Here is a 25,496-nt window from a genome sequence, read left to right as displayed (position 1 = left end):
ACTTCCGTGTAGCGCAGCTTACATTTCGTTGTTGTTGAAGAGGCCATTAGTCGCACAATTTTCGCATTCGTAATTCACTGGCAGAAAAAACAAACCGAGGGGAGCAAGAGCTTTGAGTTTTCCAGAGGTCAACGGGAGAGTCGAATTCGACTTCCGCTTTTCGTTAATTTATTTTAATCCGTGAGCATACAGTCGTAACAAGTACTCGCCTCGACGTTGTTTCCCGTTGATTTCGAAAAAGAGCCTGTTTGATTTCTGAGCGAAATACAGAACTATATCAACGGTTAAGGAGAAGTCAATGGTTAAGGCGAGCGATCTAATTCCGCATGGTATGGTGCAACACGACTTACCACAACCACCTTGCAGCCCTGTTGATTGATGAAAGGTTTCCTCCACCTCCCTCCACCTCGCGGGTTTCCGCAGAACTTATTTGCCAAAGTTTGTTGATCATGACCTTTCTGAAACCCGTCGCAGCGGACTTGTTTATTAAAGGGGCTTTAGTGGCCTTGCGTGCATGTCCAGGCGTTTCGTGGATTGCCGTAGGCTATCTGTCGAACTTCATCGCAATGCACCAGCGTAACTCACCTGCAAAGTCTGTACGGATGCTGTCATTCTCCCAGACGGTGGAAGGACATCATTCCTGAGTACTACGCATACTTTCATCAGCGGCCACCAGCGCTATTTATCTACGGAAGCCAGCGCTCTAGTAATGGAACTTCAAGCCATCCACGACGCTAGTATCAAGCAACTAGATATCTTCACTGATTCTTTAGCGGCTATTCAGGAACTCAAGAAGGTTGATAAGGCGATGGAAATCTGCGAGACAATACACACTATGAATAGTAAAACAGCTACTTGCGTCAAAGTACACTGGATTTAAGGCCATTCAGTGGACCCTCGCAACATTGCTGCTGACCAGCATGCACACTGCCCTCCTAATCCTGATCTTCCGCCTATTCCCCTCCCACCTCTACCCCTTAACTCGCTCCGAGCCCGTAAAAATTTTCTCCGGCAGGACACACGCGCTCTTATCCCACCGTGTGTCTGCTCCCTCCCCCTTCACCTTACTAGGGCGGAGGAAGTTGTGCTTAGGAGGCTTCGGGCCGGCGTGGCCCTTACACCGGCTGTTATCTCAAGGTGGAACTGGTCGCATTTACCACTGGGTGCTACGTGTCCATACTGCTCCGTTCCTGTGATGGAAGCAGGTACATACCACCTAATATGGACATGTACTGGTTTCAAATCGGAACGCTCGCGTCTCCTACTGCAAGCCGGCCTCCACTACAATGTGACAACCAGCTATGACCGCTGGGTACATAACAACAGATTCCACAAAACACTGCTTCAATCCATACAGAACACAGGCCTCACAGCTCACATATAGTACACATATGCGCACCAAGAATTATGCCTTAAGGGCAAGTCTTTATCGCAATAAAAAAAAAGAGTACCAACAATTTCCAGTTGGCAATGTCGAGAGGATGCCCCTTCCTAATAACATGCTTACTTACGGCACTTAATCGTAACTTCACTGCCGCCGTTGTAGCAACGTTATAACGGAAAGCGCACACACAACGGACACGGGCGTAAAATAATACTTTATTTTTCATAACAGCGACAACTGTCAAATTCGGTTCTTCCGTTTTTCCGTACGCAGGAAAAATACAGAAACATAACAACAGATACATACCCAAGAGCTCATCACCAAGCTTCACCGCGCCTTAAAAGTCGGATTTTCTCGCCGTAGAGAATAAAGGCGACGAGTGGAGAAGAAACGGCACAGGTTCCACGAAATAAAACGCCATTTCATGCTTTGTTTGCGCCCAAGTGGTCGACTTGTAATACTGTTTGAGCGCAGATATAGACAGCTTTCGTGTCTTGGTTACCTTAGCAGCACCTCTCTCCTCTCCACCATGCGAAAAAGACATAGGAATGGCACACAGCACCCGTTTATTAGGGAACAAATAGTAGAGGCTGCCAGTGGCACCTGTGAAGTTCCCGAAGAATGTCCTAAGCTCAATGTTCATCTGTCTGTTATAAGAAATACGAAAAATAAAGAAGAAACACAGACGTCGCGAGAGCATGGAACGATAGCTACATACTGTCCCCAGCGCAGTTGTCTCCAAACCGGGAGCGTGCGCCAGCGCCATCTCGTGGAATGCGCAGAGTCGAGAGAATTTTTTTTTCCTCCTCATCAAACGGTGCAGTAATGGCGAGCCACCACTGGAGGCGCTGCCCTCCGTGCTTCCTTTTGAGGCAGGCTATCTAGGAACGCGAAGTTACGAAAAAAAGACGTTTTCCCAAAGAGATTACTTGTGCTTATCGTGTAAAAGTACTGCCGAGACAATTGCACACACCTTGTTATAATGCCAGGGTGTACATCCAGAAGTAGATAAATATGTCACCGAGAGAGTGAGAGAGAGAGGTAAATTAGATGTAAAAGTCAGGGAAGTTAATTTGCAAAGAAGCTTCTTCTTTGCTGCCCTACGCAGATGGAAGGGCAAAGGAGAAAGAAAGAAGGAAGAAACAGCGGAGAAAGAAAGAAAGAAAGCGAAAGAAAGAAAGAGGTGGTGGGGAACGCCCAGGAGTATCAATCTCCTTAATGGGGAACTCTAACGTGTAAAAAAACTTCAATAGTGCCTTCACCGACTTCTGGCGTGAAGAACGTATGCTGGCCCCCCAGGATTGCTTGCTGCGGAAAAGGTTAGTAGTCGAGACAGACCAACGCCGTCGGGATTGGGTGTCCCTGTACTGTATGGCGAGGAGATCGGCAAAGAACATGTTCGATAGTTTACTTCGCTGCCGCAGTCGTCACAAGTAGCACAGTAGTCCCTTGCGATGCGGAAAGCAAATCATTTTGTGGAAGCGATTCCAAGCCACGGTCGGCAATATACTATTGTCTCGTAACTCTCTTCGACGCCGTCTTTCATTTGGACTAAAAATGTCATCACTCTCCACGAAGCCTTAGAAATTAAAGACGGCAATGAGATGGTAAAAAAATTGGCTCGTTCAACATTAACAAGAGACGTTTGATTCTTCTCCATTTATATCCACTAATCTTTCAAAGTAACGTCGAATAAGAACTGGTGCATGGTCTTGCGTTTATTTATAGACTAGAGGAGTGGAAATATGACATTAAAGTTGAACAAGAATTTAATTAGTGTTCTGGAAGGTAGTGATACATGCCACCGCCATGTTTCTAAGGGGAATTTGATTATCATCATCAGCATCATCAGCTTTATTAAATCAGCCGCTGCAGTGAGCGATGATTCATCTGTCACGCCAGGCGACAAGACATGCCCCGGGCTTGCACCTTTATGACTGCTCAGGCTCGCCTCGCGTAGGGCGGTATAGCTGTTAAACGGGAACAGTACGAGTCAGTTGCGTAGCGAAAAGCACGAGCTTGTGTCTGACGACGCATGCGCAAAAGCAATTTATCTCGAACCATTAGCCTACAGCACACAGCGCGTATGCGCTTCTGGACGCACCGTTATCGCGCTGTATGCAGCTGCGCTGGGGTCTATACATAGGATGTTCTATGACACAAAGAATTACTTCCTACACCGCATGCCTTCGCGCACAAATGTTGTCGGCACGCTCTGCCAACAGTGTTCGCGAAAACATACGTTAGCGCCTTACGAAGCAAAACATTGTCTATGCCTAAATGCGCATCCGCAGTACCTGTAACATAACGCGGAAAGTGTTCTATAGCGATGTCTCGTTCACTCCACGTTCGAAGGCACATCGTTTAGGCACAAAGATGCACTCATCTCACTGGTTAGCGCCAGCACGCATAAGGAAAAATAATCTTGGAAGAAGAAAACAAAACAAGAAAAAAGAAGAAAGGAAAGAAAGCTTTTCGCTATAGTCTTCACAGCTCCTTACAGAGGCGGATGGGTGGATCAATGGCGGCTATAGGGGCCTCGGTTCCGCATATCGTGATACACGTGGCCCCCTTACGCCTAATCTCAGGGGTTGAGGTCCGGTGCTGCAGCACCTGTGGCTCTCCCTTAACCCAGCCTTAGACGTGGGCACATATGAGAAATCATGCGACACGGTCACAGTCTGCCACAGGAACACGTTGTCCTCAAAGAGGCGAGCAGCGCTTTCAAAGCCGGCAAAGATGTCGCTCACTGACAAAGGTATACAGCCTTGCGTTCGCACAGTTCACGGCTATTTAAACCCGTCGAGAGAGGTGGGATGTCGAACCGCATGTCTCTCCACAAAATATGAAGGACAGTCACAGGCTCGGCTTGAGCCCTGAGAGCGCGCTTCGCGCAGTCCTGCCTGCCTGCGGCGTGCCGGTCGTGCGACCGATTCGAAGTTCCCGGCGCCTACGGGTAAGCAGACCCCGGAATGTAGAGCGGGTTCCTGACGTGATGAGACGGCCCTGCGCCGTTTCTGTTGGACTGGTGCACGATGGTGACTGCTCGGCCTCCGCGAACGTAGCAGCACTCGGGCATCGTGGACCCGCTGTCCTTATGGTGGTGCTGGAAGGTGGTGAAGGCGGACGCCGACGAGTCCGAGTAGCTGAGCGGCTTGTGGCCGTAGCCGCCTCGTTTGTGCAGGGCCCTGAGGTACGGAGCGAAGATGCCTACGAGAATCAGAAACCCCGTGGCGATGAGCGCAAAACTGAGCGCCGCTATCTGATGTTCTCCGGGCCCCAACAGCAGGAACGCCGTGTGTCCCGCCGCGAGGATCGGCACCGCCAGGAGACTGGTGCACAACAGGCTTCTGGCGTCGCGTCGGTGATAAGAACAGTTGCGCGTCCGGAAGGCCATCAGCACGGCGAGGGCCAGCACCACGCACGGGTAGGCCTGGTGCAGCAGGAACCGCGCCTGGTTCAGCCGGCACCAACGAGGCGGAGAGAGCATCCAGGCTTGCGCCTCGAGCGCCAGCTGGACGGCTACGAGGAAGCATATGGTGAGCAGCTGGTTGAGACCGCTGGCGCGGCCCCCGAGTCCGGTGCTTTGCATGGTGTTCAAGTGCATTCCCTTGAGGAGCAGCGCGCCGAACGCGAACGCGTAGCTGATGTGGTGTGCCAACTGCTGGATGGCGCACAGGCGGAGCCTAGGCCGGAAGGTAAACAGAAGCGCCGACAAGAAGAGGCTGACGACCGAGAGGAGCAGCAGGAGTGACGTCAATTGGTGGCCCTTGCGCACGACGCCTTCGCAAAGCTTCATCAGGAGGAAGACCGCGACGTAGGCACTGAGAAGAATCCCGATGCCAGACATGATGACGACGGCCAGCGTCCAGGGCTTCGCCATCCATATGGTGTAGAGCTTGGGCTTGGTCAGTCGCACGGCTCCGGACGACGTGGACGCCTTCTCGGCGAGAGCTCCGTAGTCCTCGTCCGAGGCCGTCTGCGAGAACGGCGGCGAGCTGGTGGCGTCGTCGCCCAGCGGCTGAGGCTCGCCCTCGTTCTGGATCTCCAGGTTGCTGGAGCGCAGGTTGGACGAGCGCTGCCTGGTGGAAGGCTTGACGCTGGTTTTGCCGGCTTCCACAGCGGATCCTCGTATAACGGGGCCTCGGGTCGGCACCAGGACATCGTCCACTTCCAGGCCAGTATCGTCCATGTAGCCGGATATCTATATCAAGACGGCGATAGATTAAAGCCATTAGTCACAAAAATGAAGGCGGTAAGCAAACGCAGAGTCTAACGTGAGCAGGTCCCAGTTGGCCACCATGATATCATTGGTTCAGCGAAGGGATATAAAAGCGATGGGAGTGGTATGCAAGCTTCTCATCTTACTTTTGCAGCGCAATGACGGCGTTGATAAAGCGTTACTTAACACTACTTCACAAATGGAATTGGTTCTGCTAAGCAGAGCTAGGGAAAACTGAACTTGACCTCTAGCACCTAGATGACTGAATAAGGCTTCAAGGCTGATCGTACTTGGTATGAAAGCTCGCAAAGTTCACCTACGTACAATAAAAATACAGTGCAAATATTTTCCTTTATCATGCACTCCTAGAATTTTCGAGACTTCGCTGTGTGCTATAACTTCACATGTGGAGCCACAAGTTGCAAAACAAGGGTTTGCTCTAGCTCAGATTGCGCTGGAAGCCACCAGAGCGACTTTCTTCACCGTTATCATATTATCTCGAAGCCATTTTCACGAGCGGTCACAGATCCAGACGCCGGATAAAGCGAGCGCCAGGACTCATACGAGCAGGACCTGAGCCAGTAAAGCTGCTTGAATTGTTCATAGCCAGGCAAAAAAAAAAAAAGATCGTGCGTTTTCACTCGAGGTTAAATCGGGTTTTCACGGTACTCTTTGGTAGCCGCTCCGCGGCACGGTTTTGAGCTGCTGTTCCGGCAGCAACAAAGGGAGGGTTAACTTGCGGCGGCAGCCCACCGGGTGAAGCTACGGCCCCACGCACGCAAGCCGAAGATCGTTTCGCAAACACTGCAACTCTGACCTGCAGCACTTCGCCGTTGGTGGAGACGGCCTTGACGGCGTACTTGAGCGTGGCCACGTGCCTCTCGTGCGAGAACTTGAGCGGCGTGTCGCTGAGCGAAGCGACTCCGGCGCCGGCCATGTTGAAGTTGAGCGAGTCGAGCGCCTCGAGCACGGACGCGCTGAGTCCCTGTCGGCCGCCGAACAGGCAGTCGGTGCCGCGGCCGCACTGCACCCGCTGCACGGCGCGAAGGGCGGCGCCCATGGCCCACACGGCGCGGATGACGGCCACTGCGTCCGCGCTGTCGCTCATCTCTTCGTCCCAGCGCCGGACCACGTCGTTCCTGCGGGGCAGGAATTCTCCTGTGATGCCTGGTGGCCCTATCGGCCAACGATGCAGCTCTTCGAGCCATATACACATGCGCCTGCAACGCCGACCGCCACCGCCTTCGCTCATGCGTACTGGGCTAAGCTAACTTATTGTCTTTGAAAACGCAGAATGAAAACGCTGCAAAACAAACAACACGCAAAATTAATTTAGGATGTGCAGACAAAGCGCAACAACTAGTCTTTCCATGCTATGCGCTCCTGCTTTGCCCAGTCGGTGTCAGTGCTTTCTTAGGTGCGCGTACATGCGTACGTATGAGCGTAGCAACCATATGAAGTGAAAAGACAATGAAGCCAAGGAAAGTGTAGGAAGCATTGCCTATTTTCTTTATTTTAAATGTAGAATTAATTATGAATGAGGGCTGAATTTGCGATAAGATTCATGTTCTTAATAAAAGAAAAGAGGAATGAAAGAGCAAGAAAAGACCTGCTCTCAAGTGCCTGCGCGTTGTGACGCCTGCGATTGAAAGGATGCTCCACATCCGCCACTATAGGCCCGTGAATGCCGCTGGCAAACACTGCCAGGGCTAGGTTTAGCACATGTGCTCAAATATACAAGAATGCGGGTGGACGGTGGTAAATTAAGTCGTCACTATAACTCATATAGTAGAACCCCGCACGCGTCATGCAGATGTTCTGTGTTCGGCTCAACAAAATGCCGCAGCAGTCGAACACATCAGTGAGTGCTAACTATAAAGTTTCAAGGTTACAAGTTTTCAAGGTTACAAGAATGAAATTCATGTCATCTTCTGATGGTCGCAGTGATCTTACGCATCTGAACGGACCGATTCCAGACGCACTCTGAGAAGTACGATAGAGAGAGAGTAATTGTGGAGAAGAAGAGGCGCTATTTTCTGCAGCCCTTTAGGGAGCGCGGTTCAGCGTCTGAGAAGGAGGTAGCTTGCTGTGTCGTTGAACGGAATAAGGGTGGAAGGAAACTATGTGGACAGGATAGACGCTCTTTGTGACTTGCACCGCGGAGGTCTGTAACAAGATTTTGCTAAGCTATGGTAAAGTTTACATTGGCCAAACGGGTATGTGTGTTAACGAACGTCTCAAGGAGCACTCATAGTCTTCGAAGGCTGCAGTGGGTGGCATGCATCTACCTGCGCACATTAAAGATTGCGATTGCACTTCGCTCTTGGACAATGCAACGATTATCAGCAAGTCTAATGACAGCCTGGTGAGGGAAATCATTGAGACTGGCCAGATAAGCGCAATATCAACCATGTGCGTTAGTGTCCCGTCAGTAGCGCTGACGGATAAAGGGATAAGTTTTCTTATTAGGCGTTAGGCTTTTGCAACTTCCGCACGCGAATCTATATGAGCCTTGCATCCTCCTTCTGACTGCGGATGTGTGCCCCCCTTCGCTTCCTTAAAAAACTATGCAATAAACTTTAGTTGTAAGAGCGTCTGTCCTGTCCTCATCGTTTACTTCCTTCTTTGTTCCACTCAGCGACATAACATGACGCACCAACTGGCCCAACAGTCAACGATTTTAAGATATCTTGCGCCAACCGAACAGCCGGCTGTTTTTCGAAGCAGTGAGAGGGAAGGAAGCGAACGCTGAGGGGAACATCCGCTAGCGCGACCACCGCCGGTGGCGGCGGTGGCGGCTGCGTTTAGATGAGAAACATGCCAGCGTATACGTAGATAAGCGCAATCACGGGAACGGGCGGGGGTCACGTGACCGGAAACTGACCAATTTTATCGGCTGCTCCCAACGTTGGCTGCACCTACGTCGATACCGGGAGCGCTTCTGAGCGCTCTGCTCTGGAGTCGGGTGATCGGAAAGGACCATCCGAATGTAGCCGGAGTGCTCCTTTTCGACCATCCGAACAAGATTGGTCTTTTGGGAGCGCGCGCGCGAGAACGACCAGCCGAAGATGCCATCAGTAAGAGTATGCGAAACCTGTCTCGCAGACTGTCACTAAATGTCCTGCTGCGTGCATGCCAGTACTTATTAGAGTCACTAAAAGCGATTATGGTCTTTACTATGGTAACACTTATCAATGCTGCTTCGTAAATAGCGTTGAGTGTAGGTGGTGGTTCGCACTTAAGGACAGTTCATTCGCATTCAAGCGCTGCAGCGGCTTGCAAGGATTGATTTGTAGGCCATTTGGCTCATGATCACAAAAAAAGCAGCGCGAGAAGACGGGACAAGACAGGAATGAGCCACATTGTGCTCACTAGCAACTGCGCAAATGTCAATTCTGACACGCGCACGTAACGAGTGTGTACAGTTAAGCACAAGAACTGATTTGTAGGATATGTGCGCAGGAAGTAGTGCATTCTTGGCGTTTGACGTGCGGAAAATGACATGTCGGCCAGTGAGGCAGGTATGTTAGCGACAGGCGCAGAGTGTGCAAGAATAACGCAGGAAAGCTTGCAATCTGTGGAAATCTTGCCTTGCGTTGTCGCCAGTGGAAATGTAGAATACCCATGATTTCTGAGCGTGAAGCGCTACATACACACCCTGATAAGACAAACAATATATGCTTTCGAGACTGATCGCCCCAAAGTTCACTGTGGCAGCATTCCTTCCCTGAACCTTTCCAGGAAAGAAATTTATTTTCTTGCTACTACATTGTGATGAGAATGAGCTGCGTGTCACCTTTTTTTCTTGGTTTTGGTAATGTTGTTCCTTCTCTGTATAAAAGGCGCATCATGGTAGTAAGTGCTGGCATTTGTTAGCGCAGTGTCTGTGTGCTCCTTCCTATCTTGTACCATCTTCTAGCACTGATCTTCTGTGCAGCAGCTTCACTATGGAACACCCAGCACAATAATATTTTGTTACAGTCCAGTAGCATATGCGTAAGGCGCGACGTCGACGACCCGTCGTGGTGTTCACCTTATATTAGCGGAAGAATCCGTACTTGTTCGTGCTCATTGTGCGCTTGTTCTCCGAATGTGCATGGCCTCCAACGCGTCACCTTAAAATTTCTTGGGTTTCACGTGACAAAATAACGATCTGGTCATGAGACACGCAGTAATGGAGAAATCCGGATTAATTTTCACCACCTGAGGTTCTGTAACGTGCACCTAAATCTAAGTTCACGGCGGTTTTGCATTTCGCCCCTCATCGACATGCGGCCGCCGTAGCTGCGATTTGACCTCGCGCGACCTCGTGCTTAGCAGCACAACCGTATTGGTGGACTCCGGATTAATTTTGACGGCCAGAACTCCATTAACGTGCACCCAATGCAAGGTGCATGGGCTTTTCGCACTTAGCCCCCATCGATATGCGGCCGCCGTAGCCGGGATTCGATCTCGCGCGACCTCTGGATCAGCACTGTAACCGCAATGCCACTAAGCAACCACGGTAGGTCATGTCACCTTCTATATAACTGGAGTACCACGCGAGGCCGGTTTCCATTAAAGCCAACGTATATCTCTCCGCGGTGTGCGTGCAGCAGTCTGTCTGCGACCGTGGTACCTGGAGTACGTCTTGCGCAGCTCCTGGAGCAGCGGCGCCGACCCGTCCCTGTCCATCAGATCGCGCAGGTAGTCGCCGTACTCGGACGGGCGCTGCGCATCGTCGGGAGCCGCGAAGAGCACGTGACGCAGGCGCCGCAGCTTGTGCGTTGTCAGGAACCCGCCCAGCGAGGCCGTCACGTCTCCGGGCGTCACCAGGACCCAGGAGAAGGCGGCGTCAGGGTCAGGCTCGTAGCTCACCAGGAACGCCTTGGCCTCGGCGGGGGTCACGAAGAGTGCAGCGGCCCGGCAGCCACTCTGTCGGCCGCCATTTGGAAAAGATAATTGGCGACAATGAGCTAGAAGTTCCTCTTTTACCGACCACGGTGTGTAACCAAACCGAAAAGCAAACTAATATATTTTTCTTTTTGCGCTCACAGACACGGGCATAGACATGATGACCAACTCGCACAAATTGCCACTCTGGTGCAACCGAAAGCCTAACGGCAGAATTTTGGGTAGGCAAGGTTTTTTACCTACCGACTCACAAGTATTTGAGGTAACCCTCTTCAGCATGTTTTCTTTTTCTTCTGTTTTTTTATTCAGAAAGATAGCGCCAAGAAATTTACGCGGAAGCACAGTAGGGATACTATCTACAGGGTGTACAAAGGTAGCAAGCACTGGCCAACATATTGTTATTGTCGTTGTTACCTCATAACATGACTCGTACCCACGAGAGGGATTGGCCACAGTGTATAGAATGAAACGAACACGCAACAACATATCAAAAGGGTTAAAGGCGAACATTTAAAACGAATCACTTGGCAATTAGCTGATGACACCGATTTTGTGAGTACCTATACATCAACTAAATAAATAAAAATAAAAATAAACTGAGAAGCTAAAGAAAAATAATAGCAATGAAATGAAATGTCCCATGGTCGGTATCCTAGCAGCCTAACCTTCCGGATGTTTCAATGAGCTTGTGCAGAGCACTAATCGTCGAACAATGGCTTGTGCCTAAATGACAGGCACCAAAATACAAAATGTTTGGTGTTGTAAGCGGTAAACCTAGTTTTCTAGTTTGAAAAATGAGGAACATTTTGCAAAAGGAGGAGAAGCGGCGGCAAGAAAGGAAGAAATGGTCAATAGTTTCTGGCTCATTGCAAAAAGAACAGAGGTTAGTTATGGATAGACCAGATCTGTGTAGCTAAAAATGTAGGCGGAAACTCGACAGCGAAAACTTGCTAGCGTCACGTCGCATTGGCGCGAAAGGCATTTGCTCGTGTTCCACTGAAATTTTAGATGTTGAATATCATGTGCAGAAAGTATGGATGACTCATTAAAAGTCAACAATAAAAGGCGTTTGAATCTGGCTCCTGTTGTAAAAGAGAAATCAAGAAGAACATTTAAGACCGGACCATTTAGCGATGACGACGCCAACCTGATTCACTTAAAAAAATTCCACTATTGTCTGGGGACCCAGACAAAGCGGACTTCAGACAAATTGTCTGGGACAGGAGTCGAAAATATACCCAACAGGTGTGACTGATTAGTTGAAGTTAAATGCGTACAGACCGAAAGTTCGTCTGTAACCACTATTACCTTAGATATCTGTGGACCCATTTTTCGGATGGCCAAAATCATCGCCAAGAATTCAGCAAGGAATATTGGAGTGTAATCGGCGAAACGGAGAGCAAAAAGACTAGTTAAGTTGAATTGAAAAGATGCCAACACCGGCCTTCTCTAAATTTTGTGATGCGTCCGTTGAAATTATTAAGTGAGACAAAAATTGATTAAGATGATCTTGAAGGAGACCTTCAAGTATGCGCGCCGGAAGAAATTTTGCGTGTTTTGGAAAAATATCATCGAAGATCAGTTTTACCTTGAACGAATTAGATTTTGGAGAAATCAGGTTCGGCAGACGAACTTGAAGTTTCGATAACAATCCCTGAACAAAAACAACTTGTGGCTGTTGATAACGCCGCCAACCGGTTGTGAAAAATAATTCGGGAGAATCGATGAAAACGGGTTGCAAATGGAAGATGGATGCATCACAAAGCTTCAGGAAGGTCAGGACAGTAAGTTGCTTAAATCTGGATTCAAGTTGAATAATTCCAGACTCCAAATAAAGTACATCGTTTGCCACGAAACTTGGCAGCCCAAGGCAGAGGCGCAGCGCTTGCCTTTGTAGTAATATTAAATAAAGGTCGTAGTTTGTATGCTGCACACCCTGAAAAAAGAACACGTTCATATGGGTTGGCGGCGCACTCGGACGAAAGAGGAAGTACACAATGCGCTGCCCACCCATAGGAACATGTTCAATCACCAACTCGCCCAGCTTGCCGTGTTAATTCTGAAAAAAGAACACAGCCAGTATTCGACAATTGGGCGGACGTAAAGTTTATAAATCATAAGCAACGTAGCTCTACGCATCCTTGTGTTTTTATTACTGAACCGGCGCAACAATGCCATTGCACGTTCCCCTTTCCTAGCATTTGATTCGATTTGTTGCTGCCAGTTTACCTTACCATCGTAAGTTATCCCTAATTACTTCAAGGCTGCAACTTGCAGTATCGGTTTGTTTCGGTAATGAAGAGAAATAAAAACGGGATTTGACAATGGAAACACAAGTAACGAGCATTTCTTGACGTTAAGCGAAAAGGACAGTTCGTCCAGCCAGGACTCTAGTTCAGACAAATATGATTGCAAAATTTGGTGTAACGTATTGATATTCCGTGATGAGCAGAAAAAATGCAACGTCATCAGCATATAGATAGAGTTGCATATTCTGATGAATTGGGAAAGAAGATAACAAAATATTAAACAAAAGTGGTGTAAGATCCCTGTGGTATGCCTCTCGCCTGTTTATAGGTACCCGATGTCACTCCGTCCTTGAGACAAAAGATTGCTGTACCCGAAAGGAACTCTTGTACCCAGGCCACTAGATAGTCTGGAATAGGATCTCTTACTTACTACTTTACTAAAATTCGATATTGTCATATGCTTTTGCAATATATAAAGTTACCAATGCTGATACATCTCCTGATAGTGCTGCGATTCGAATGCGGCTTTCTAAATCAACGTGAGCTAACCATATGGAACACTGAGGAAATCCTATCTGTCTCGAGCTCAGAATACCCTGAGAAGAAGTGGAGTCATTGAGCCCGACATGGATTACTTTTTCTACAGTTTTGACTGGATTCGAAGTAAGGGCAACTGGCCGAATGTTGTCCAAGATATATCCGAGGTTTTTATTTTTAAATTATAGCACGATTTCTGCAATTTTCCAAGAGGTCGGAATCCATGTATATTGTAGTGAACAGTTAACTATATTCAAGAGTTCATTTGGGAAAGAGTTAAATGATAATGTAATCATAGTAGTTCGGATACCGTCTGGTCCAGGAGCCGATTGATGTGTAGTTAAGATGACATCGGATAATTTTTACATGGAAACTTTTACAAACTCAGATGCCAACTTTTCAACCTTATAGGTCTGGGACACTGTGAAGAAAAGCGTGCTTCAAGCCCTTTCGCGATCTCATTTAGTGAATCCGCCGCTTCTTTGGGAGATAGAATAGCAGAATGGGACCATAGGGACTGTAAAACAAACTTTTTGTTTCGTAAAAAGCTAAAAAGGGCCAATTTCCTTTCTGGTTTCGACAAAGTTGAATGTAGCGCATTTTTTTGTTCGTATTTTGCTATCGCCACAATTCTTTTGAACATAGCTGCATATAAATTATAGTCCATCCGAGCTTTCGGTGAATGATTATGTTGGTGACTTTTCCACGCTGATTTTCTTCGTCTATAATCCCGTGTGTAAGCTTCATTCCACCAAGATTAGATTGACGGCGAGCTGCCAAACATAACCGCAAACTCAGCGGGCTGAATAGCAGACTTTAAAAGCGATACCACAGAGTCAGCTCTCCATTGCTACTCACAAGTGGTCAGCACTGATAAATCTGCATTTATAGCAGATTTATAAGTGTTATAATTAATGAGCCGTCTTTGCCATATTGTATATACAATACGAGCCTGACGTGAAAGCAAAATTTCAAAAGTAATGGGTAAGTGATCGCTACTTGTTGCGTTGTCAAAGGTGTCCTAAGATGAAATAGACATATGAAACATGGAAACGTGGAAACCAGCCAACAGCAAGCAAGGCACATCGTCGTCGTCAGATCAGCAGTGGTCGCTTATGGGTACGTCCCACTAAATCCAAGGGTCGGCATCATCGTCGAGTAGCAGGGAGGAATATTAACCTAGTGTAACAATTATAGTGACTTCTGTTATACCTTGCGTTGTCAGGATTACTTTTTAGGTTATATGTCGTTCATACTATGATCGCTACAAGGTAAGTGACGTTACATGCAAGAGACTGGAGTGCTGACGTCAGGCTCCACTGAATGCAGTCGAAGTCCTACTCACAGCCCAATAAAAGCCTTGTGCGTTTCTTATTTGACCTGGGATCAACGTGGAAGCCCGGATGGCGTGCCCGGATAAAGCGATGGCCGCGAATCTCTCTCTCTCTCTCTCTCTCAGCCCTCGCGAAAACACTGGAGGTCAGTGGACCATACTTTCGTATACGCTGATCTAGCTTATCAGGCAAGCTACCGGGTTTGTCTGTATGGCATCTTCAAGTAGCACTTGTGAAACACACTCAATGAGAAGAGACGTATAAAAAAAGGCATAGAGTTTCCCATCAAACACACTAGAGGAAAATATGTCGCTGCAGTCATTCAACCGCAACAGGAATTCTGGGTATCGATTTCTCTCTGTTATTTGGCATAGTTTCGTTATTAAACCATTGCAGCTTCTTCGAACGATATTTGGGGGTTCCATTATGTTAGGTGCTAGGCTCGCACCGTTTCGGGTGTTTAACGTTCGCACTTAATTCACTTTATCACGCTATTTCCAACGCACAAATTAATATTTACATTTTCCAGTATGTCTGTCGCCAAGTTTAGATGTCTTTTATTTTCTTTCAAAATCTGAACCATTCATTTTGTTCGTATTATTCTGACAGAGGAACATTGCGGAAAACAGAGTAATAGTTGAAATTGAGCGCTATATATGGGGATCCACGGTGGCCGCATTTCGATGGGGGCGAGATGCGAAAGCACCCGTGCACTTAGATTTGGGCACACGTTAAAGAACCCCGGGTGGTCCAAATTATTCCGGAGACCCCCACTACGGCGTACCTCATAATGAGATCGTGGTTTTTGCACGTAAAAACCCATAATTTAATAAATGAGGCTTATCAGCGCCATGTGAAGCAGATTTACGATCGCAAGTCGGCTTCAAGAAGGATGTTCGAAGTCACAAGGACGAAATTCAGAGAAATGAATATGCTGCCCGTCATTCCCATGCTCTCTGAATAGTCATATAGTGGCGTCGCTTGCAGACACCCTTGCCATATCTGCCCCTAGTGTTATTAATATCAAACTATGCAGAACAGTGGCCACATGGCCACTGGTCTAACAAGATCCACATTGGCCTAACAAGGGAAGCTTAAACCAGGAGCCAGCATTCCGACAATCAACTTGCTTTCGTCTAGTCTTTTAAGCCCTGACAAAGGCATATTCTCTTCACCAGGGTCTAGACGAAGACAAGCTTATTGTCGGAATGTTGGCTCCAGCTTGAAGCTTCCCTTGTTCAGCCACTATTGATCACTTAATCTGTCCGTCCTCATGTAAACCTCTGTCTTGCTTGGATTTCTACGCAAAAAAAAAAAGAAAAAGAAAGAAAGAGAAGACGGACACTCTAAGTGCTTTGTGTGTTCCTCCTTTCCTAGCTGCGTTTGCACCTTTTTATTTTCTCTTTTCTTTTCCTGCTTCGTAAGTGCGATTATAAGCTGTTCTGTAGGCCCGTTGATCCAGCCAAAAGGGGACGGAATAACCACCACGAAATTGAATAAAGATGACCACTCTCTCTCTCTCTATTGGCTCGTTACCTGGACGAGCTGCCTCGTGGAGCCCAGCGCCTCCTGCACCTGCTGGTAGGAGAAGCCCCCGGGAGCGTCGGCGTTCATGATGTCGATGGCCATGTCGCGGGCCACGCGCAGGAAAGCCCGCGACAGCTCGCGGGGCCTGTCCTCCGCCGTTGACATCACGGCCACGTACGACCAGCCCAGCCGGCGCAGTGTGCTCGCCAAGGCCTGCGACGCGCGGTGCAAATCAGAACTGGCGTTGGGCTTCGCGCAGACGGTCGAACTCGTACGCATCGCTGAAATGCACGGGGTTTCCCCCGAAGCAGATGGGACGAAAGCGACGAGAGGTGAAAACGACCTCTGAAACGGCAGCAACAGCACTTTGTTTTTTCTGCGACGAGCAATCCAAATACGCATCTTAGATCTGTTGGCTTGAAATGTATCGATATAAACCATATCAGACGCAGCAGGAAAGAAAATGCCGTAAGGATAGTTTTAATGCTTGAATTTTTCTCGCTTGTTTTGTTTCTCTTGCCGTTTAATTTTCGTATGTGTCGAAGTCAAATTGTTAAAGCCGGTTTTGGTGATTGGTAAGAAAAAGTATGAGCTCAGGCGAAGGGCCTAGGCTGGTGAACGTCTCGATAAATCCCGCTGCTGGCGGTTACAACACTTGGTGTCGTTCCATACACCGCACAAAACTAGCATGCCAAGGATGACAAGACCGGTTTTACCAAAGTTTCGTCCATATGCGAAAATATCGGCTATCTTGACTGTTGTATTTCGCCACGGTTCATTCTTCTTTATCCACAATTTGCTTCGATCTATCGGCCTCTATATCTCGGACATGTGCGCGACAAAATTACGTAACCTATCCATTTTTTAATGTTTCTTTCATTTCTGTTAATCTTATAATAACAAAACCTTCAAGTACTCTTGCTATATGAAGGTATCTCGCTCGCCCGCCTTTCAACATAGTTAAACGGGCTAGTTGGTTGCAAGATCATTGATTCATGCTGCCAGCACAATATAAACGGGGACACTAAGAGAACATACCCAGGCACCACGAACGCTGCACTACAAATGAAATTCACTTAACCTACACAAGCAACAATCATCAAATGCAAGATCATTACCCCACATGCGTGCTACAACAATTCACACTAGCTAAAGAAACTGGCGGCAAAATTCGGCCATCCCAATTTTCTTCTCAGCTCCGGGACAAACTGTCGCGTATGTGTCAGGTTGTCCATGGCATGGCTTATCGTAAACCTTCCTGTTCGTGTAAAACAGGAAGGCTCCGAGTATAACTCGAGTGGTTTACAAGATCTGGCTCTCGTGTGGCCGATGCTATATTGGTCATACCGGAAGGTACCTAAACGATAGGCTGAAAGAACACAGCTCGGTGGTGTAGAAGCAACAGCAGAGCCAGCACATCTTATGATCCGTATCGAGCATGTCTGTGCAGCCCGCTTTTTGATCGTGGTCGTGTCTCACGTAGGTTTAAATCGGAACGTAACAGATTGGTTTTTAAGGCATTTGACCTCAAAAAAGAAGGTGGTAACTGCATTAGCACCGCTTGTCTTGGCATCGCAAAGAAAGAAATTGAGTATTTCAGTCGGAGGACTTGGGGGGGGGGGGGGGGGGGCGAGTGGCACGCATGCGCAGTGATAATGTGTTTTATGGTTCATGTTCGAACTCAAAGTCAATTGAAATTACTATCACCGTGGTCGTCGTACTAGGCCCTCGATCCACCGTTCCCTGAGCCTCGACTTCTGATGCATTAGCAATAAACTTCTGGTGTAGCTTAAATGAATAAACTTTTGTCAACAACAGTACACCTCGGATGTAAGAAGTGACAAGCAGTCAATCGAACGTCAGTAGTCACTACGCTTCCAGACTCCTTTCGAGGAACGCCACCGTGACGCTGGCAAAGCTGCCGTCGCTAGGTGAGGTTGACCGTTCACGACCACACTGCAGCGACTGATAGCTATGAGCGCGAGTGAAAACAGCTACACGGTCACTCCACATGTTTTGTGGTTCCTGTGGGCTATGTCGTAGTAACCGTTTAATGTCTATATACGCTGAAGCAAACCGAGCTTGTTGGTATGACATCCTTGAGAGTTGTAGCTCAGCGCCTTCAGCACACACACGCACCAACCAAGAGAAGAGGAAGACAAATAAAGAGCGCTACGTCAGCACGCTGTGTGTTGTTTGCCTTTCCAGTCTGTTCGCTCCTAAATTGCTTCCCCTTTGAAACGGCCGGTACACAAAGGTGCCAGTGCTGTCGATGCCAATGGTCGGTCGAACAGCTGGCATGTCTCTGCCCTCGTTACGACGACCAGCTGCTCTCTCTACAGGCCGCGTTAACTCTGAAAGCGTCGTGGTTTACCGCACATGAATATCATTCTATAACTATTTCTCTGTGTCCCACTGTAGCCCTTTTTTTGCCGTTCACGTACACTTTTTTTCAACCTTGCTGCTTTTAATTCCTGGCAAAAGTAACTTTCTAGCTCTGCCCGGACACCTGTGATGATGGACATCTTTCGCTTGCTCAGCGACAGCGGTGGAGCTTCTCGTGCGGTTGCACGACAAGGTGGTGTGGAAGGTGCTGGCGACAAAGAGTGCTCATCACTTGCGTTAGAAGCACCCTGAATATATGATGTTTTGTGTTTGAAAACATAAAAGCTGTTTTGCTGAGTTCCACAGGCAGTTCGGGGAGGCAGTCAAGCATGGTAGTTACACGTACTGACCACTACGAATCTCATCAGTTTCTATCGAATAAACTCGTTTTCTTTATTCAAAGGTGTTTGCTTAGATTATCTTACCATTTTGTCGTTTCAGTAATGCGCATATTTCTTGTGGAAACTAGCTCCTGCGATGAAAGAATTAAAGCAGCTTGAAGTACATTTTCGGAAACGCGAATTCTCTTGGCCTATGGCCACCTCCGTCGCTGGCACTAGAAGTTGTTGACGCCCAACTGCAATTTTCGAAGTGCAGCAGGCCCACTTGCTGTCTTTGTAGCGGTGTTGTTCATCATCTCGCTCATGCTGTTCACCATAATGTAGCATAACCTATTCGAAAATCCCCTTTCACCACTCCAGAGTGGTCGTCCGGTTGACCTTCTTTTCTCTTTATTTTCTTTCTCTCCCCTTTGTTCGCGTGGGTTTAAAAGGTAGTGCAAAGGACGCACAACATCGCTGATTCTGTCCGTATCACGCAGCGTGACATAATTCATCGGCACCGATCTGCGCCGGGGCGCGATTCGGCGCAGCTCATCCACGCCACGCTCGATTCAGGGCATGAGTCAGCATTTTGTTCCGGCAACAGAGTGCGCCGTGAGGCTCAGTATGCGCAGGGCTTATTGCGTTACGCTCAGGCCACCCGCGTGTTCGTATACCATCGTTTTTAAATGTGTTGCGCTATAGCGTTTAATGCCGTCGTGTCGAGCTGCTACTGGCATCGACGTGCTGTCGCGAACGGACATGGATCTTTTTAATGTACGCGTTTTGTGCGACTGTCCTCGATACAGTTCACAGAGACGATCACTCGCGATTTCGCCATAGCTCACATTGATGACAGACCGTTGTCAGAACGAATCATTTTACCGACCTAAACGCCGTCGCAGCAGAGGGCTTCGAATGCGTCGTTGCTATCCTGAAGGACAACATACGTCCACAAGGAACTTTAGCACTGACTAGTGTTACTAGTCATTTGCTGTGATTCCTGTGATTACAGGTCAGTGATTAGTCGTTTGCTGTGATTGCGTGTGGTGCCCGTAACAGGCTGTGATAGTTTGTGCACGTGCTCTCTCTCACTCTCTGCTTTCTTCTTACCTTTCTACCTCCCCCGTCTCCAAGTGCAGGGTAGCAAACCGTATTTCTCGTTCTGGCTAACCTCCTTGCCTTTCTTTCTCTTCTTTTTTTCGTCGCTGTTGTTATCTAAAACAAGTGACGGAAGTAGGGGTCCACATTCCCATGGAGTGTATGTTGTGTTGGCGTGCCCGTTGCAGTATTTGCACTTTGATAGCGGGGGTGAGGTCTTGTACCAGTCCCTACACGGAATAGTTCTCGGCCGGTATTAATAAGGTACACCGAAACTCAAATCCCCCTGACCCCCATTGCCGAGTGGCTGACTCAGGCCACATCCACCTGACACGAACGGTATGACTCGCCGTTTACATCGGATCGGCAATGATGCGAGCGACTAGCGAGTTTTTCGAGCTAGGGGCTCGATCATTACCCTAACCAGGATTGTTCACTGAAGCGTATCTCCCTCGTCAACCGAGACCAACCCTTGCGAGCGAAGTGGCCGCCGGTGCGGTGCTGTAGAGGTTGCGCAGCCTGCGGACGCTGTCGGCTGGAACGTCCCTGGCGGCCACCGCGGGTATGGAAAAGGAGGCGAGCGTCTTGGCCGCCGTCTCGACGGCATCCAGTTCTCCCTGCAATATGGCACCTGCGTTCGACGACGCGGATGGGAAACGTTATAGCGCAAGTGATCACTCACTCGCGCGCGCGCGCGCGCGCGCAGCGTGAATGATGCAACGGCGGCGTATAGTATATATGGGCCGCTAACCGAACACGGGCGGCACCCTCGTGGTGGGGCAGGCCATGGAGCGCACGTGTCCCGCCTGGTGGATGACGCGCACGCTTTGCCGCAGGGCCACGTTGTCGCTCCCGCAGGTGTCGTACAGGTAGACGCCTGGAAACCGAAGGGAGATCGTGACGCGAGAGAGCAGCATGAACGAACGGGCTAAGTTGGTCGTCGTTCATCTTGAGAACTTTCTTAAAGCGTAACGAAGAGACGCGGCAGACGTGCCTTGTACCGTCGTTTCTTCTGTCCCGTGTCTTCATTGCGCTTTAAGAAGTTCTTAAGCGGAAGCTTTAGCTCGGGCCAAATTCCGACATTCAAATACACGTAAAACGCAAAAACGTTTTTGTGAGGTACTCCTGTACCGATGTTAATGAAATGTGTTACATTTGAGAGAGAAAGTTAAATTCTAGTGACTGCTGGAAGCGGAGTTTCGATTTAAGGCCTGAATTTTGTTAAAAAGATTTTCAAAATACGAAAGTTTGAAAAATATAGAAGCACGAAGTTTACAAATTAATAGCTCTGCATCAAGAATGGACATCGCAGTTCTGTAAATGGCACCCATTAGATCACTAAAAGCAGAGAAGTCCCATATGTAATTTTGTACCTTACGTGAATTTGTTACGTTGTGTACAAGGGTTCTCCAAAAAGCTGTGTTTTCATATAACTATAATTAAATTTTTTGAGATTCATAGGTAACATATCAATTTTGTCCGCTTTAGGTGCAATTCATGAAATTGTGATATCATTTTGAATTTCTGAGTGACAGAGTTGTAAACTTGACAGTTTAATTTCCTGAAAATTTTCGAGTTTTGCTCATCTTTATTAAAGAAATGACGACCTAAGTCAAAATGTCGAAACAAACAGTCACTAGATCTGAAGTTTTTTCTTTTAAATGCAACAAACCTCGTCAAATTTGGTGCGGTGGTTGCCGAGAAAAACGAATTCTCCTTTTACATGTATTTAGATAGGAGCACCCGAAATAAAGCTTCCCCTTAAGGTGAAGGGAGCAGAAAGCGAGACAGACAAGACAGACAATGTGACTAATGATAACATGCGGTAGTTCCTGGTCTTGTAAATTAGAGCGTTATTACTATTATTATTATTATTATTATTATTATTATTATTATTATTATTATTATTATTATTATTATTATTATTATTATTATTATTTCACTTAATTTAAGTATTACTGAAAGCTGAAGAAACGAGTCAACGCACTTGATTCAACGGCCTTAATGAACGTCATCGCATCGACGGCGGAAGGTCTGCGTAGCCGAAAAGCAGACCATAATCGCAGTCCTTTGCGAAAGACGCCACAAGGAAAGAAGCTTGCACCTGTCGAGTTCGGGAAAGTGCGTGTTTATATGCTATATATGAAATGGCCGATAGGGTGCATCGCCGTCTGTCGGCTATGCGAAACTCCATAAGGGGATGTTTGTGATTACGACGGACCGTTTGTTTTCGTTTTCTTTTTTTTTAAGCTTCCGTCCCTTCGTGTATTACCCTCTCTCGCTTTTTTTTTCTTTTCCTTTATCTATTTCAATCTGCGTCGTTCCGTTCGAGGAAGGCACGCGTAATGCGACTCGCTATACGAGCCTCGGCGCTCCCGCGAGGTGCTCGCCAAGCCAAGGTTATACCGGCGGAATTTCCCGCACTTCGTTTCGTTCTTTCTCACCGGTTTTGGTGAACCCCTTTAATGCTTGTATCCTTCCTTCCTTCGTCTATTTTCTTTCTTTCTTTCCCTTCTCCAGCAGACGGCTCGCGCGTAACTGGGACAGTCACTTCATTAATGTGCGCGATATCATCAGAAGCCGTGAGTGAAAGTTTGAGGAATAAACACGGCACCGTCGACGGTGGAAGGCAGCTTTGTTCGTTCGCGAATCGTCCGCGCATCTTTCCACTTGCCTGACGCTTCGGGGAAAGTAAGGGGGAAATTACCTCTTAATGGCGGACAAAATGCCCGTCGTCGAGAGAGCGCACGAGAAGACGAAACCGTTTAGGCCGCATTTGGCTTTATAATACGGAAGTGGACGGCGTACTTTAGTAACAAAGAAGCTCTCTGCTATTTAAAGATGAGCGCGCGCAATCGACAGGCACTGCCTCTTGAGAGCTTCGCTGCGCGACCTTCTTAGTACCGGGGTGATGTATCAGCTTTTCGGAGCTTATATTTAGCCAGAAAACAGCTCCTTATGCGCTTCACGTGACTTAAAGAAATGGGGTAGTTCGCTGGCTGGAACAGTATTAGTAAGAATAATCCGACTAAACCAAACGCTTCTCAAATACACAAGAACTTTTCTCTCGCCTCTGGCTATAAGTAATGAAGTTCGAAACATCATCGTTACCAATTGAACTAGGCTATTGTCCGATTCCCAGCTTCTCTATTTCTGTCTAACTTTTTCTTTTCTTTTCTTTGGTGTTTTCTGATAGGTATAACTTGTTACAAATGGGAAGCGGAAAATAATTCACTTTGATAAGTCAAATATCATTACCTCGGAAGAGTAAGATAATAAAACATAGAATCTATTGGAAGATTAAATAAGAGAACTTTAAAAGATTTTCTTCGCTCCTGAATAGCCGGTTGTTTATCCTCACCACCTTCACGTCTTCGCAGGTCGGCTTATTATACGTATAGCCGTCAAATTATTCGGAGCTGTTTATTGTATTCCTTGTTCGTATAACAGTTAAATGAACCGGTCACTGTGATCCTGGCTTGGCTCCGGAGTTCGCTCGTCTATTTTCTTTAAGTACCCTGCAGTGCCTACAAATCACTAAAGCCGTCTCTGTGCATGGGAGCACTTTTTAATTATCATTTAGCCTGCTATGCAAATGGGGAATCGATTTGCGGATTCTTGACGTCACTGCGGCGCGCGCGTATGTCTCAGAAGAAGGAAAGGAACGGGGCACGGGCAGGGAAGCTCGCTCGAAGTCATCGGCATCTGATGGGAAAAAACAGACGCAGCAGGCAAAACGGCGCAGGCCATACAAGCGTGGCCGTGGAAACCACTCTCACGCTCTCGCGAACGGCGCAGGTCGCCATTGCGCTTTCTCGAATCCTCAGAGTGAATGAGCCTCATTCGTAGTCGTCATGCCAAGAAGGAAAAGAAGAGTAATTGTTACGTTTCGTGTAGGCGGCGAAGGAAAAGACACTTGGCATGACAGCGCTGTGTCGGTAGTCGCGGAGAGCCGGCGACGATTGGCCCTCGGTGCGTGCGTGCGTGCGTGTGCGTGTGTGTGTGTGTGTGTGTGTGTGTGTGTGTGTGTGTGTGTGTGTGTGTGTGTGTGTGTGTGTGTGTGTGTGTGTGTGTGTGTGTGTGTGTGTGTGTGTGTGTGTGTGTGTGTGTGTGTGTGTGTGTTAATACTGCTCGCGTTTGACAGTTTGACAGGCAGTGAAACATTAGCCGGGTTTACAAACTGCACCTTCGGAATGCCTGAAACGTGCGTTAGTCTTGCGGGGAGGGCAGCCCTGTTATAAGCCGGGAAAGAAGAAAAAAAGACGAAAGACGTGTTGCGACGTCACCGCGAACACGTCGCACTAACTCCACGTGTCGTAACGACAATCGGGCAGCGTGTGCTGGGGCCTAGTTAATTGTTTATCGTCATGTAAAGATTACGTTGACATGCTAAAACAATAAAACATTCAACTTAGTGAGTATTCGCAATTTCTTTTCTGAACAGAAAGCGGCCGCTAACGGGTGACAACACTTTGAAATTAGTGACGTCGTACTAAAGCACTGGCGCTGCTTTTCGGATATAAAGTTCGAAGAGGCAGACATTTCGCTTCAATCTCTTCGCTTAACTGCAAACTATTTTCCCAAGCAAAGGCAGATCAGGGGTCGAATTCCCAAAGGTTTCCGTTCATAAGTGCACTTTGACATTGGCCGGTAGTCTTTGTTAATAATGTGTTAATAATGTGTCCAGCAACAAGATTGGTTGAAATTTGCTTTTAATAACAATTATAGCGTAAGCGCGTTTTTGTGAATACGCACCCCTCCCCCAGATCAGACCATAATAAACTAAGTTAATATTGCGCCTTAGTATCCCTAAAACAAAAAACTGCCATGCTTTGGGGATCGGCACAACAAGTATATATCAATATATGCCCTGCTGAATAAGCGCATCAAAATGGAAGATTTGCCGTTATGGAAATATCCAGAGCCGAATTCACAAGGCTTTCCATTCGAAAGTGTCCCTTGCCAATCCATTGACTGGTCACCTTCGCTCATGATATGTCCAACGTCTCTTATATGCCAGAATTGTTCGTAAGAATAGCTGCCTGTCAATCATGATGTTAGACGTGTTATTAGCGGAGGTAACCGGCCAATAGATCGGCCAGGAACACTTAGAAAACAGAAAGCATCGCGAATGTGTCCCATGCCGTTGCTGACTGTATTGCATGCAACGCGTATCTATGGTGGTGGGTCAACTATACAAAGGAAGCTCGCTCGCGTACCCAGGTTGAAGTCAGACGGGGCCTTCCTGAAGTTCGCTTGCTGCGCCGCCCAGACTCCGGCCAGGGCGAGCCGCACCCGGCGCGGGTCCAGGGAGCCGCACGCGCCGTCACCGCCAGATCCCGCCGCGGCGTCGCCGGTGCCGTTTCTGACCGCGGTTCGCAGCGGCATCATCAGCGCGATGTTCGCCTGGCCAGGGTAGATGGCCGGACTCGGGTCGTCGGCACAGGCCACGCTGCCCAACCACTGCAGCCACAGGGACAGCGCCAGCGCGACCAAGGGCGACCGCTGCGCTCGAGCGGACGATGTTGACTTGAAACTTGCCAT

General features: G+C 48.0%; 1 protein-coding gene across 1 annotated transcript; it reads right to left on the bottom strand.

Annotated features, from left to right (window-relative positions):
* Positions 1-1,579: 1,579 nt before the first annotated feature.
* Positions 1,580-25,496, bottom strand: LOC142585814 (metabotropic glutamate receptor 3-like). Its single transcript, XM_075696838.1, has 7 exons — positions 25,172-25,496; positions 20,704-20,829; positions 20,423-20,583; positions 16,156-16,359; positions 10,225-10,520; positions 6,424-6,745; positions 1,580-5,588 (listed from the first exon to the last, which is right to left on the bottom strand). The coding sequence occupies exons 1-7, from the start codon at positions 25,494-25,496 to the stop codon at positions 4,335-4,337; spliced, it is 2,688 nt and encodes an 895-aa protein (XP_075552953.1). The 3' UTR covers positions 1,580-4,334.

Source organism: Dermacentor variabilis, chromosome 6, assembly GCF_050947875.1.
Source record: "Dermacentor variabilis isolate Ectoservices chromosome 6, ASM5094787v1, whole genome shotgun sequence".
Lineage (NCBI taxonomy): Eukaryota > Metazoa > Arthropoda > Arachnida > Ixodida > Ixodidae > Dermacentor > Dermacentor variabilis.
The sequence above is the reverse complement of the archived record's forward strand: the minus strand, read 5'-3'. Positions and strand labels throughout refer to the sequence as shown.

Coding starts and splice junctions, on each gene's coding strand:
- LOC142585814 (XM_075696838.1), bottom strand. CDS start 25,496: ATGGCAAGTTTCAAGTCAACATCGTCCGCTCGAGCGCAGCGGTCGCCC. Junction 16,360..20,422: donor CGGCCACTTCGCTCGCAAGG/GTTGGTCTCGGT, acceptor CGCGCGTCGCAG/GCCTTGGCGAGCACACTGCG. Junction 5,589..6,423: donor CCAACGGCGAAGTGCTGCAG/GTCAGAGTTGCA, acceptor GTCTTGATATAG/ATATCCGGCTACATGGACGA.